The 14,841-nt window shown below is 39.7% G+C and overlaps 1 protein-coding gene across 1 annotated transcript in view; it reads right to left on the bottom strand.

Moving 5' to 3' along the window:
* THSD7B (thrombospondin type 1 domain containing 7B) overlaps window positions 1-14,841 on the bottom strand; it is an 889,260-nt gene that overhangs the window by 469,685 nt on the left and 404,734 nt on the right. Inside the window, exons 7-9 of the mRNA XM_040228521.1 lie at window positions 9,166-9,357; window positions 6,768-7,002; window positions 244-359 (exon numbers count right to left, since the gene is read on the bottom strand). Of these exons, the coding sequence (XP_040084455.1) occupies window positions 244-359; window positions 6,768-7,002; window positions 9,166-9,357 (543 nt within the window). The remainder of the gene's footprint in view (window positions 1-243; window positions 360-6,767; window positions 7,003-9,165; window positions 9,358-14,841) is intronic.

Below are 14,841 nucleotides of genomic sequence, written 5' to 3'. Positions count from 1 at the left end.
CTCCTACAGCACACAGCTGTAAAATCATGGCATAGAACAACCAAATATATTTCCCTGCCAAATCACAATGGTTCTAGAAAGCTAAGACTTTATTTACAAATTTTACAAACTTCATTGCCTCGGTTATATGCAAAAGGAAAAGAAGGGAGTGCTTGCTCCCTCATCTCTCACTGACTCCATTAATGGAGGAGGCAATCAAGCGGTCAGGAAGCAGAGAGCAGTAAGGAAACAGCATCCACCTACCTGGTTGGCACAGCCTTGGGCAGGGAGTCCACTCACTGAAAGCCGTCACGAGACAGTCTTTTTTGCACGGGAGCAGACAAGCGCGTACAGTTTCTGGCCGAGTAGATTCTGGACATCTGCCAATGTGAAAGACTTGATCAATGACTCCTGGAGAAAGTAAGTAGTTTGACACAGAACCATAGGATTTCAGAACTAAAAACACTGTGTTAGTTCTGTTTGAGACCCTGTTGTTCCTTTTACAGACATGAGGAGAAAGATCCAGAAGTAGAAGCTACTTGCCCAAGGACTCAGAGCAGGAGGCAGAGCATAAAACAAACTTCATTTCTCTTGACCCAGAGACTAAAGCATCAGAAAGGGAGGGGGGTAAGGATATACACTTGGTGGTTGGTAGCCATAATGCTATCTCTACAATGGAGGGAGGTAAGAAAGTAGGAAGGACTTTCCAGGTGGTGCTAGTGGTAAAGAACTCGCCTGTCAAGGCAGGAGACATAAGAGATGCGGGTTCGATCCCTTGATTGGAAAGGTTCCCTGGAGGGGAGAGTATGGCAGCCCACTCCAGAATTCTTGCCTGGAGAATTCCATGGACAAAGGTTCATGGGATTGCAGAGAGATGGGCATGACTGAAGCGATTTAGCACAAGAAAGTAATAAAGTGGTTACCAAGAGCAGGACAGCAGGCAGGAAGGGGATGGATGAGAGCAGGGCTGAGTGCAAGGCCATTTATCACTGTATATTATATGTCTCCTTGTATTTTGTTATAATTTATGAACCACATGAACGCTTATCCAGTCAAAATAAAGACAGAGAAAGGAAGAAATGAAACACAAAAATCATTAAAAAGGGGTTGTATTTGGGATGTGAGATGCTAAATGGAGGAAAGTACGGCCAATTTTCACCATCAGTCCCTTTGTATTATTTTATTATACTTGTATAATAACATAGAGAAGTATATAATACTTGAAAACAAATTAAAATGGGAATGTATATACTCACAGAAAAGGAACTATTCAACAAATTATTAGTGGCCTTATTATTAATCATCCTTAATATATACACATAAAAACTGTCTATCAAATAGGTCAGTTCAATGAACATAACAATAGAAAGAAAAACCAGTGTCTTTAGAGCATAGAGTATTATTTAAACAAGCTATTCTGGTAAGGAAAACTGATGTCATGCTTTAGTAGAACTAGCAAAAAGCACTAAACTCATTCCCAAGTTCCTTATTCATCCCTTGAAAGCTACTAAAATTTAATTGAACTGCTATTTAGTTCATCTCCCCTCCAATCTCGCCTGGTATCTGTCTGGAAAGGAAAGTGCAACCTAAAACATGTCAATTTCCTGTGTTCCCAGTGGGGCAGCAGGGGTTGAGGGTACAGGGAACCCAGCCAGGACATGCTCAGACATCACAAACAGCTCAGAAATGCCTGTGGTGCTGGCTTGGCTTCAGGCTTTCTGGAGAGGGTGGTTTATTCTGCAGGGACTTTGTTCATTTCAATTAGAAGTAGGTTTTAATCTCTTTTTCAACTTTTAAATATACCTTTATTGAGGTATATTGTTATGTTCTTTTTTGTGTGTGCGTGTGTGTGTGTGTGCTCACTCATGTCCAATTCTTTGCAACCCCATGGACTATAGCCTGCTAGGCTCCTCTGTCCATGGGATTTCCCAGGCAGGAATACTGGAGTGGGCTGCCACTTCCTTCTCCAGGTGATCTTCCCAACCCAGGGACTAAACTGGCGTCTCCTGCATTGGCAGGCAGATTCTTTACCTCTGTGTATACCTGATACGGAAAGGACTGCACCCATTTAATTTGAGGAGTTTGAATATATGCAAACCCCTGTGTTACCATGTCCACAAGCAAGGTGATGGACCTATCCCACACCTCCCAAAGTGTCCTTGTGTCCCTTGGTTTTGGTTTTTATTTTTGTGTAAGGGGGGTGTTAATCTCTTTTGGGGAACTGATATGGCCTACTTCTAAATTTCTGATTTATTAGCATCACTCACAATAAACACTCAGTGGGCATAATTCTTCGTATCATGGTCCCCTTTATCAGTATTCTTCGTCTAAATCCATAAGAGAGAAACACTATCAACCCCTCAGGGACAAAGCTCAAACTCAGGTTATCTTGCTTTTATAGAGGCCATGAACTAAGGGCTTTCCTGAAGTGTGATTTCTGGTCTGATAAGAGCCAAATATTCTCTTGCTAGAGAAACCTTTTGTTTTTTCTGCCAATGGCGTTGATTTAGAAGACATCAATTTCCTTTCCTTTCTATTTACATGATGTTTACCTCTCCCAGGATCACATTTTCAATTTTCATAAATCTTCTCTGAATCATCAAGAATACTCTCCTTGACCATTAGCAACTTATGTGCTAAGTTGCTAGCACATAAGTTCCTAAGTTCCACATAGCTCCTAAGAAACATAATGTTTATTTTATTTATCGTTTACTAACACTGACTAAAAGAAGGTTTTTGGTATCTGTTGCACTGCTGGCTTTCTGTGTGTGTGTGTGTGTGTGTGTGTGCGTATGCACACACACATAGGCTTGCGTTATATAGATACTAATTTTTAATGCCTTCATGGTAGACATTTCACTTTGTATCATTTCTTTAAAAATGCCAGATCTTAATGTTGTGTAAATATTTAGTAATACTAACTGAATGATTGAAAAGCATTCTATGCTATCGGAGCCTGAAGACAAATCCCTGGGGAAATAAGGCAAATTTATCCAGTCATTTCCAAAACAAAATTGAAACCTTAAAAACTAGGGTAACATATGGATTCACATTTTAGCTAGTAAACACAGTATGGCTTCTTGCCTTTTGTCATAATTTATACTTTTTACTGTTATATAACACTCTGATCTTAGATTGGCAATACTCTTGCTAAAAGGGTGAATGCATTTCCTTTCAACACATATATTTTTCCAGAACTTGCACTGGAGTATTCCACAATTCCCTCCTGGTTGCCCTGGAGGCTTCCATTCCTGTGCCAAAAGGCATCAAACTTATCTACAGGGGTCTGCCATTTCTGTTATGTGCCCATAATCATGAGGTAAACACAGTCATTCAATCCCAGGACTGAGGGGACATCCCAACCTGCCAACTTTGTAAACATTCAATGTGTTAATGGAACTCCCCATCACTATGCCTCACTAAATGCCCAGTGTTTTTTCAGAAAGTGCCTTACATGACTTTTGAAAGGTTCTGAGTTGTGTGATTTTAATCTTTATTATTTTTTCACACATTGCAACTGGGAAAAAAGAAAAAGAGTAGTGAAACAAAGCCACATATCCCAATAAGCTCTCAAGCTTTCATTCCTGTTTGAGTTGCATCCTAGCTAGTCCTCATTTTCTGATGTGATCAGTTCTATTACTCATACAATGGTAACATTCTTACCTATATAAGTACAAGGAAACCAGAACCCCAATGCTGGGAAGTAAAGAACTGCAAGGATTTCTGTGCACCCCAGTACAATGGGTTTAGAGTATCAAACACATCTTGTTAAGCCCATCCAGTCTATGGAGACACATTTCTCTTTTTCTACTCTGAAGGCCACTCTTTCTTTAGGATATTTTCTTTCCCTATTGCCATTACCCTCACCCAAAGGATTTAACAAATGGCAGGGAATTTTTTTTTTCTCTACAACTGCTTTCACATAAAAAAGAGCAAAAGCATACTTTTTGAAAGGGCAAAGCAAAGGATACTTTCTCTTGCTGATAATCTCACTATGTGCTTCACTGGACACTAGGTATTATTTTCTTAGCTCAATTAATCTCATTAACCTCAAGAATTTTAATTAACTTTACTTAAGTCAATGCAGCCTCCTCTTATTTAGCAGGATCGTTTGGAGACATACAGTAAGAATTAAAACTAGGCTGTTAAGTCTCTAGCCTCATTAAAAGTGCAAAAAGTAATTAGCAATGTCCTTATGTGTGGGCATGTATGTGTGTGTGTGTTAGGGAAAACATCTGTGCAATTCATTTTTCTCTGTTGCAAAACCAAGTTAACATGATAGGTTATTCACTGTAATAATATTTTAGTCTTATGAAAATTATCAAACAAATCTGTATGTATTTGTGTATTATGTTTTAAACTATAACCTTTTGACTCTGTGGTTCTTCTGGTCACAAAATATCATTCAGTTAATATTTGTATAAGCTGATGAGCTCAGAAACTTTTATAAAAAAAAAACTATCATTCAATGTAATCATAAGGCTAGATAAGGAAGCAGAGGGCTATTTGAACATATAATCCAATCTTTCATGTCTAAATAGGTTTAATAATGTATTTGGTAGTTGTCAGTCTCAATTATAATGCTCCTTTGCTAAGAAAAAAATAAACTACATTCATATCAAGTGTATATACTTCTTATTTTGGCCCAGAGGTGAAAAGTTTTATGGAAGGGAGATCAGGCCTCAGGAATGCTAATTTAACAGTTTGTTGCATTTCACATAGCATTTATTCCTATATCTAAGCTATGTTTATTTTTATTTGTATATTCAAGCTAATAATTCTGGCATCTTTTTTTAAGCAGTTGAAAAATCTGCATTGTGAAAATGAACATTATCAGGGCTGCAATCCTTCTCAAGATAAAAGTAGTTCTCTCATTTGCATAATATCTTTGTAAACCTTTCAGGATTTTGCCATAACTCCAAGAATTAGATTATCACCTGAATGAAGTGATATGCAAACATTATTGTTCATGTTTCCCTATATCTCCCATTGACTCTATTGGTCCACATGGTGTTATGGATACCAGGTAAGTTAAAACATACAAGTGATATAATTTGATGTTCTAAAAATATCACAAGCAACCCAGAGTTATATGCTAAAGCAGAATTAACATTTAGGAGTGAACAAGAGCAGAAGATCATCCATGTGATCTGTTTATTACTTTTCATGGCAGTCCCCTTTGCCAAACTTTATCATGGTAGACAAAATATTTCTTCTTAAAGCAAAAGATAAACATCAGCTTCTCAAGGTTCTGCAGCTCATATCCCTCCCCTGTCATATCTTTTCACTTTCCTACACACAGGTCTAATTAATTCATGAATTCTAAAAATGTTTACGGACAATAATGACATGCCAGTCATGGTTCTAAAATCTGCAGTGGCAACAAGGAAGATGATCCAGCCTCAGCTACATCCAACCTTTGGAAGCCACATTTAGGAGGGGAAAGAGAGGAAGTCTTTTGGATTGTGCTTCAAGCCAGATTTATCTTCCCTTCCATTTTCATAGCCATCTGCTCATTTGATGCTCCAACACCAGCAGCATCTGGCCAATCTGTCCTATTTTTGCCATTAGCAGTTTGTTTCCTTTAACTGAGCTTCTATGACTTTCCTTACACACAGCTCAAGTAGTTTCCATGACACTGTGGATAAGGCCCAGAGCTTATCATCACGGTGCCCTGAGATGAAGTTAATCAGGTTTAAGTTGTCCATGCCAGCAACACAAACTGGATTGAATTAGGCAGAAGAGCAAATGTAGTTGCCTATGTTGCCAGGAAAAGCAGGAGGGCACTTAAGTGAGAAGGGACCAGAACTTGATATTTGTTCTGTTCCAGTTTCTGTCTCTAAAGGTTTACTCTCTCTTCCTGCTTTTTCCACCAGGCATGACCATGGCATGGCAACTCTCCACTCAAATACTTAAAGCATCATGAACAGAAAGAAGAGAGAGTTCATTTTCTCAACTTAAAAATTTTGGAGGAATTTGTGACACTAGACCAAGGCTTGGACCAACCTATCCTGGTTACCCACCACTACTGTGGTTGGGGTAGGGTCTTTCAGCATGGCCACTTGCAAATCTCTATGGACAGGCCAGTCACCCAGTCTCTGTTTATAACTAGGTCACTTACTTTTTCTTTTCCATGAGCCTTCCTGCATGTACTTAAAGAAGAGTTATGTTTTCTTATTTGGTCTAGAGAAGAAACCCCCACAGCTGAGTTCTCCAGTCAATTACTATTTTTTCCTCCATCACTTGCAGTTATTCCTGAGCCTTTTCTTATCCTAGGCCCCATCTTCAAATTCTCCTACATTTTTTTTTTCAATTTACATTTCTATGTGCAGAACAGAGTGGCCTTGAGATTCTAAACCTACTGGAGGGCATGAAGTAGTCTATTCAAAATGGCTGTATGGATTTATGGCTCGCCTCAGACAAGGTCAATGGGATCTAAAGAAGAGTATAACACAGCCCTATATTTCAAAGTACATAACCTACCCTGTTGTGGACCTAGTCATCATGTGATTGGAAAAGAGTCAGAAATACTGATATCAACTATAGAAAAGTTGATTATTCAAACAGATTCAAATTTGTGGGCATTATATTTACTGTTATCCTTCAATGAATGCATATATTAGAACTTAGAATAAGTGTCTACCTTTGGACGAGACTTCAACAAAACAAAACAAAAACCTCTTACTCTAGTACAAACTGGGGCATATTCAGTGCTCAAAAATGCATCTGACTAAAAGCACTCGACTATGCAATCATCCTATGTACTTTCAATAAACTATTGATCATACCTTTTTGTCATCACTTGTCCCACGTGACTCTTGACACAGAAGACTCTCCGTGTCTGAATGCCCACACCGCATGTAGCTTCTCCATTCCAGCCAATGGTTGCATTAAGGGCAGTTACTAATGTGTCTTCAGAACAGGGGCCCCAAGGCGATGTCTCCCAGTAGAGCTGCATGCATGAATGGTCATTGCATGAGCGATATTCTTGGAGGGCCTGACTAGGAGGGCATGGTTTTCCACCTGCAAATATCAAAAGAAAAAAGAATGCATAGTTATTGCTGTTATTAGCATATTGCTGCTGTTATTCCTGTCATTATTGTTGTTTTTCCTGTTTTAATGTTCTAGAAAGATGGCCTTTTGGTACAATCTTCCCTGAGCCACTGTACAATGTTTCTGATTCTACGGTCATGGTTCTTCTGTCATAAGTAACAACCTGAGGACAATATACTGCACCTTTCTCTCCTCAATAACAGGCAACAGTATGTAAAAAAAAAAAATCAGTTCACCTGGACATACCTCTCCTCCAGCAACAAAATACAAAGAAACTGTATGGGACTAAAAATAATGCTGTGCACTCTCACTTGGGACAAATTCGGAACACAAGATACAGAGAGATTTAAAAATCCAACTGTCACTTTTGAAGAGCCTGGAGCAAAAGCAGATTACTGTACATGCCTCCTTCCCACAACATTAATCGGTGGGCAAAGCAACTAAACTACCCCTCCAGCCACAACCCTTGGACACACCCTTACTATCACCCCCACGTACGTGAGCAAGTTAGGGAACCTGTTGCTGTTTGTTCCCACTACCCCTTGGTGTAGCAGAGGCCCTGAAAAAACCTTGCTTGAAAAAGATCAATCGATTCTACTGCTCACCTCTGTGCCATGTATCTCTGAGATAAATCCCAAAGATACCTGCTTTTATTTTAATATTATTATGCCAACATAAATTAGCCAGTTATATATAATAGACCATGACCTTGAAGTGGTATTGTTCAAACACAAATACTCACACACATTACCATCATATGGGCTCTCTTTCCTAAGACAGCATGATTTTTCTCAAAGAGCCACTTTAAGACATCCATCCTCCCTCAAGCAGTGCATTTTACTGCAATTTAAGAAATCCAGAAATCTCTCTTCAAGTTTGGCAGGAGAGAGCTCACCCTTAAACTCTGAAATAATATCTGACAATGTGTTATCCACTGGCAGGGAGACCAGACTATTGTGCGTCCCTACACTCCTGGGTGAGTCAGACAATCACATTTCATTACTATCTTCTCTTTCACAATTTTATATCTATGTAAAAAATAGTATTTCTCTAAAGCATTGATGTTTTCCCCTGACTCTCCCATAGCATAATGATTTATTCAGTGGGCCAAATGCTTGAGAAGATTTGAGACCTTGATTTTGTTATTCTTGTTATTTTCCCCCATTAAACACTATTGACTTTTTTCTCCTTCCATAAAAATAACAGACAAAAGGAGGAAGCCACTGCACTTTGAGAACGTGAAAATCTTCATTCCTCTTGAACCTGGCCCCATTTCCTATGATCACAGAACAGAATCTTATCTTAAAGGGAATTGCTCAAAGCAAGTGGCCATATTGCTCTGTTGGCCTCACTGAGCTGTTGGCAGAGAGCCAAGGGAGAGCCTAAAAGAAATGAAGTGGCCGGCGTGTCTGGGGACGGAGACCACTGCTCTAAGTGATAGAAACAGCTGCTCCTCTAATTTGTCCTCAAGTCACCCGTTTACATTCCCATAGCACATGTTAGCTTCTTCAATGCCATTTTCACAGCCTCCATCTATCTCCCTCTCACAATGTGCCAGCCTGACAGAGCAGGAAATGAGGGCATGCAGATCAGGTACTGTGCCAGTGTTAGTGGTGGCTCCAGGTCAAGAAGCCACATCTCTTGATTCCTAATTTTGAACTCATTTTACCAGGCACATTCCAATTATGTTCCCAACTGCATGAGCTATCAGAAGCTGGATGTTTACCAACGAAGTCTTGTCTTCTTCCCTAAAAACATATAACAACTAACACCCATCTGCCTGCCATGACCTGTATGTGCGTGAGTACTATGATACGTGCGTGTGTGCTCACTCAGTTGTGTCCGACTCTTTGAGAACCCTGGACTGTTACCCACCAGAATCCTCTTTCCATGGAATTTTCCAGGCAAGAATACTAGAATGGGTTGCCATTTCCAACTCCAGGGGATCTTCCAGACCCAGGGATCAAACCCACGTCTCTTGCATTTTCTGCATTGGCAGGCGGATTCTTTACTAAAACGAGTCATGTCAATTATGGGAACCCAACATAGATTAACTAGGGGATTAGAGAGAAATGCTTGGAAAACAAATTGTTTACCAAGATTTAGGGACTAGAAACCTTTCCTATTACTCACCTTCTCCAGCCAATGCCAGGATAGTCCTTGACCTGGTCTGTTTCCCATCTGAGTTTTTATTTGAACAAGACTGAGAGCAAGATGACCACTCTGTCCACTCGCTCACCACACAATCCATCCGGCAGGGAATTTCACATGCCGTCTGTTCAGGAGGTGGAGATGCTGGGCAGAGACTCCCTGATACATCTTCTCCTGTAATCAACCAGATCAAGACAGATGCTGATGAATGTAAAACTGAGGCCAATCCAGGAACACTTAGATTCATCTCTTCCTCTATTACTTCAGCTTAGCTTAGAAGACTTCACCTTGTGGCTAAACCAATATTGTTTTTCTGTTGTTGTTGTTCAGCTGTTCACAATATTTATGTCAAGAAAAACTTTTAGGAGATAATTTGGCATTGAGAAACGTAGATACAATAGGAAAACTGCCTTTTGTCATCCTGGGACAAGTGGGCTTCTTCCAGGAACAATTTAGCCTAGATGGCTGGGGACAAGACTGACGTGCTATTGACAACCACATGTAACAAGTACATGCATTTCTGCAAAACTGGAGCTAGAAGCATCTGCTGACCTGAAAAAACAATTTATCCTGAGCCATCTATTGTACCCCCTTCCCAAGTTATCAATCTGATTTTCTGTTGGGTGTTCTCATCTCCAAATGCATATGTGGGTGCTTAGTCACTCAGTTATCTCCAACTCTTTGCAACCCCATGGACTGTAGCCCACCAGGCTCCTCTGTCTATGGACTTTTCCAGACAAGGATACTGGAATGAGCTGTTATTTCCTAATCCAAGGGATCTTCCCAACATAGGGATCAAACCCGTGTCTCCTGCACCTCTTGCACTGGCAGGTAGATTCCTTACCACTGTGCCACCTGGGAAGCCCCATCTCTAAATATGCACTCTTAATGAAGACTATTACACAATGATTTATTTATTCTATTTATGCATAGTGGTAAATAATCCAAAACCACAGTGGAAATGAACCTGTGGCTAAAATTATACACTATGTTGAAACAAATGGTGAAAGCAAGCCCACAGTTTTCCCAAATCTATTCCCCTTTTGATGAACTACTCAAACCAAAACACACACACACACAAACACACACACACACACAGTAATAGGGAATGGAGTTTTACAATTAACAGACACAGCCAAGGGGATCATTTCTAAGTTGCTATTTTATATCACAAATGATTATAATGAATTTTTTTTCTAAACTTTCTTTTAGGTTATTTATCCACTATTTTTGGAATTCAAATATTCCTCTTTATAGATAACAATTCCACTCTTACTATCCCCTCATTCACAGTCACCTCATAAATACAGAAGACATGAACAACAGTAAAAACATTTATGGTTTGAAGCAACAACATGAAATGTGGAATGGCAGCTCCAGGAGACAGGCAGTTTCCTCTTTGTGACTTTATGCCCGTGAAATTCTCCTGTCATAATCTGACACAAAAAGTAACTGTGCAAAGGGACGAGTGCTTATGCAGCATCTCCCTTGTGCAAGGCACTGTCCTCATAAGATGCTCCTAGAGACAGGTGTGACCCATCTTGTTTTGCAGATGAGGAGTCAGTGGCTCTGGAAGGAAACTCAGGGTCACAAAACTTGCCCACAGGTCCGAGTAGGAAAGCAAATGAAAACTTTCTGATTCCAAAAATTCTGGTGTCTCCATGAACCATAGGATAGTTCTTTTTAAAGGAAGTACGGGTTGGCCAAAAAGTTCATTCAGTTCTTTCACCCCCAATCTTACAGAAAAACCTGAACAAACATTTTGGCCAATCAAATAAATAAAATAAGCTGTCAGTGAGCAAGACTCCCTGGAGGAGAAACTAGTGCCCTCCTAAGATTTGCATTCATATTTGTAAATGAGGCCAGGCTCACTGCCCTTGAGGTACAAATAAAACTTTTCAAGCATATTATAGGAAGTAATAGAGATTCTAGCAGATAATCACGCTGAAAGACCAGTTCAAATCACTCTCTTTTCAGTCTCAATCTATTTTCTTGTTGAATCCACACTGTATACTACAGGTTAACACAGACACAGACACAGACACAGACACACACACACACACACACACACACCCCAATATAACTTAGGGGGAGGGCTTCCCCAAGTACAGAAGTAGGCAGGTCAAACAAAACATACCAGCTACATCTAACCAAAATTCAATTTCCACATTCGTGAATATTATGAGCATAATTTCTACACAAAAACATTTCAAAGCAGTGTCTTGCAAAGAACATTTTGAGGAATAAAATATTTGAAGGTTCTTATTTTAAAAGGGAGGGTGGAGCTGAGAAGTACTAGATTAAAATAGTAAAACTGGTCTCATTACTGGAGAGTAGTGAGTGTTAAAAATGCCAATTATCACATAAACTCCCTTTGATGCAAATAACATGTAATATTTTTCAGTCTTATTTGACTAGTGGTTTTCCTTTTGGGGGAGCATCTCTCCCAGAAATTTTATTTTTATCAATATGCTTTGAGAAAAATCCTGCCTTCAAGAGTTATAAAATTATCAACTACTATTTGATGAGCATGTATTACATCCAAGGATTAATGCGATAAATATAAAGGAAGATACTGTGATTTATCCCCCCAGAGTTCATGATTAATAACAGAGATGAGCTATAAATACAAAAAGATAAAACCTAGTCCAAAAGTAAATGTCAAGTACTGTGTGTTTCAAATAGAGAATCCTGTAGTGATTTAGGCAAGAGAAAGCTCTCTGGGGACCTAATCTGAGAGTAGAAGGCTCTCAATAAGGAGAAAGAGAAAGATTAGGAACTGGTGGCAACCAGGGAGGGCATATCAGTCAATACAAGTGTCAACAAAGGTATAGTGATAGGAAAATACAGGCTATGTGGAAGGCAGTTAAACCTGAGGGTCCATGGGGAAAAGAGAAAGCATATGTTGGAAGAGTTGTTTGACATCAAATTCTGGATAACTTAGACTGAAACACCAGTTCTATTTCCACCTTCATTCAATTCCCAAATGCCCAGGTTTCTCATGACCCAGATTTAAATCCTGCAGGTCATCCATCATCTAGTAGCTTTAGTATTCACTTCCAGTGCTGGAATGCTTTTTAAAACCTAAGCTTTCCTACAAACTGATATGTCCATTTACACAGGCAGTGAAATGTCAATACTCCCACCAACACTTTGACAGCTTGTCTATATGGGCCAATGCAGAAATGTGAGCAATCAGATAAACTGTTCTTTAGTGAAGCCAAGCTAATAGTCATAAGCAGGCTCTTCAGTTCGAGTGTGAGCTATCTGATAAGAAACCTTGCCAAATAAAAGATCACAATGGGATCTTAGTTATGGGTAACCTAGTCAGACAGAGTTAAGTATCTGAAGGTGGAGCTTAGGACCACTTATCCTCTGGGGCATATCACTTAACTTCTTTAAACCTCTGTTATCTCATCTGCAATAATGAAATAATAACACCTACATTTCAGGGATAGTCTAAGGATTAGAAATCATGAATGCAAAACACACGGCAGTGTTTCCAACAACAGAGGGAGGACGTAATATAGAGGAATGTGAAATAGATCACCAGTCCAAGTTCGATGCATGAAACAGGCCATTCAAAGCCAGTGCACTGCGACAACCCTGAGGGATGGGATGGGGAGGGAGGTGGAAGGGGAGTTCAGGATGGGGGACACATGTACACCCATGGCTGATTCCTATCAATGTATGGCAAAACCCACTACAATACTGTAAAGTAATTAGTCTCCAATTAAAATAAATAAATAACTTTTTAAAATACCTGCAAAGATGTACACCACCAAATGGAGAAGGGAATGGCAACCTATTCCGGTGTTCTTGCCTGGAGAATCCCATGGACAGAGGAGCCTGGTGGGCTACAATCCATGGGGTCACAAAGAGTTGGACACAACCGAGGAACTAACACAGCACTATAGTATGCTACACAACCAAAACCTAACGGCATTCTTGACCTAAAAATCTAGAGATGGATCCCATAACCATGGAAAGCACTTGCTCTAACATGCATATATATGTACAAATTACCAGCAACAGCTTCACAGACTAGTTCACATAATATATAAAGAATGCTTATAATTATCCAGATAATTTTGCTTATATGTGACTCATCTAATCCATTCAAAAGCCAAAAATAAAGCACTTGAGCCTGAATAATTTCATTAGCCCATCTACACTGGTATAATTATCTTCTTACTGCAGAGAGAACTCATTTCAAAAGAGGAGCATTTATACTTTCCTTTTTTCATTTTTATGGATGGATCAATGAGATCAACTGAAATCTCAGGCAAGCATGGAAAATAAAGAAGCACATGGGACAGAAACTAAGTCATTAAAAGTGATTTTCACAAGCTCTCATAATCTAATGTCACAATAAAACTGAATATATTTAAGGGAAAAAATGAATTCATTTTTCAAGAAGACGCTAAAATTGTTCCCTGTCCTCATTAGGTTCCCTGAGATCAATAATGACAAACTAGATTCTCTCTCCTCAAGGAGTCAGTTCAGTTCAGTCACTCAGTCGTGTCCGACTCTTTGCGACCCCATGAATCGCAGCACGCCAGGCCTCCCTGTCCATCACCAACTCCCGGAGTTCACTCAGACTCATGGCCATCGAGTCGGTGATGCCATCCAGCCATCTCATCCTCGGTCATCCCCTTCTCCTTCTGACCCCAATCCCTCCCAGCATCAGAGTCTTTTCCAATGAGTCAACCCTTTGCATGAGGTGGCCAAAGTACTGGAGTTTCAACTTTAGCATCATTCCTTCCAAAGAAATCCCAGGGCTGATCTCCTTTAGAATGGACTGGTTGGATCTCCTTGCAGTCCAAGGGACTCTCAAGAGTCTTCTACAACATCACAGTTCAAAAGCATCAATTCTTCGGTGCTCAGCCTTCTTCACAGTCCAACTCTCCCATCCATACATGACCACAGGAAAAACCATAGCCTTGACTAGACGAAACTTAGTCGGCAAAGTAATGTCTCTGCTTTTGAATATGCTATGTAGGTTGGTCGTAATTTTTTTTCCAAGGAGTAAGCGTCTTTTAATTCCATGGCTGCAGTCACCATCTGCAGTGATTTTGGAGCCCCCAAAAACAAAGTCTGACACTGTTTCCACTGTTTCCCCATCTATTTCCCATGAAGTGATGGGACCAGATGCCATGATCTTCGTTTTCTGAATATTGAGCTTTAAGCCAACTTTTTCGCTCTCCTCTTTCACTTTCATCAAGAGGCTTTTTAGTTCCTCTTCACTTTCTGCCATAAGGGTGGTGTCATCTGCATATCTGAGGTTATTGATATTTCTCCCAGCAATCTTGATTACAGCTTGTGCTTCTTCCAGTCCAGCGTTTCTCATGATGTACTCTGCATATAAGTTAAATAAGCAGGGTGACAATATACAGCCTTGACGTACTCCTTTTCCTATTTGAAACCAGTCTGTTGTTCCATGTCCAGTTTTAACTGTTGCTTCCTGACCTGCATACAGATTTCTCAAGAGACAGGTTAGATGGTCTGGTATTCCCATCTCTTTCAGAATTTTCTTCTTTAAATTAGTTGTCATTCTGAAAATAAGGGATAGGGTGCTGCTTCAACCTTGTGACTTTTTAAAAAATATTCAATATGGTGACATCCCATTACATAAAATTAACCATTTTAGAGCAAATA

This window comes from Oryx dammah, unplaced genomic scaffold (assembly GCF_014754425.2).
Source record: "Oryx dammah isolate SB20612 unplaced genomic scaffold, SCBI_Odam_1.1 HiC_scaffold_27, whole genome shotgun sequence".
Lineage (NCBI taxonomy): Eukaryota > Metazoa > Chordata > Mammalia > Artiodactyla > Bovidae > Oryx > Oryx dammah.
This window is presented reverse-complemented; position numbering and strand designations above follow the sequence as displayed.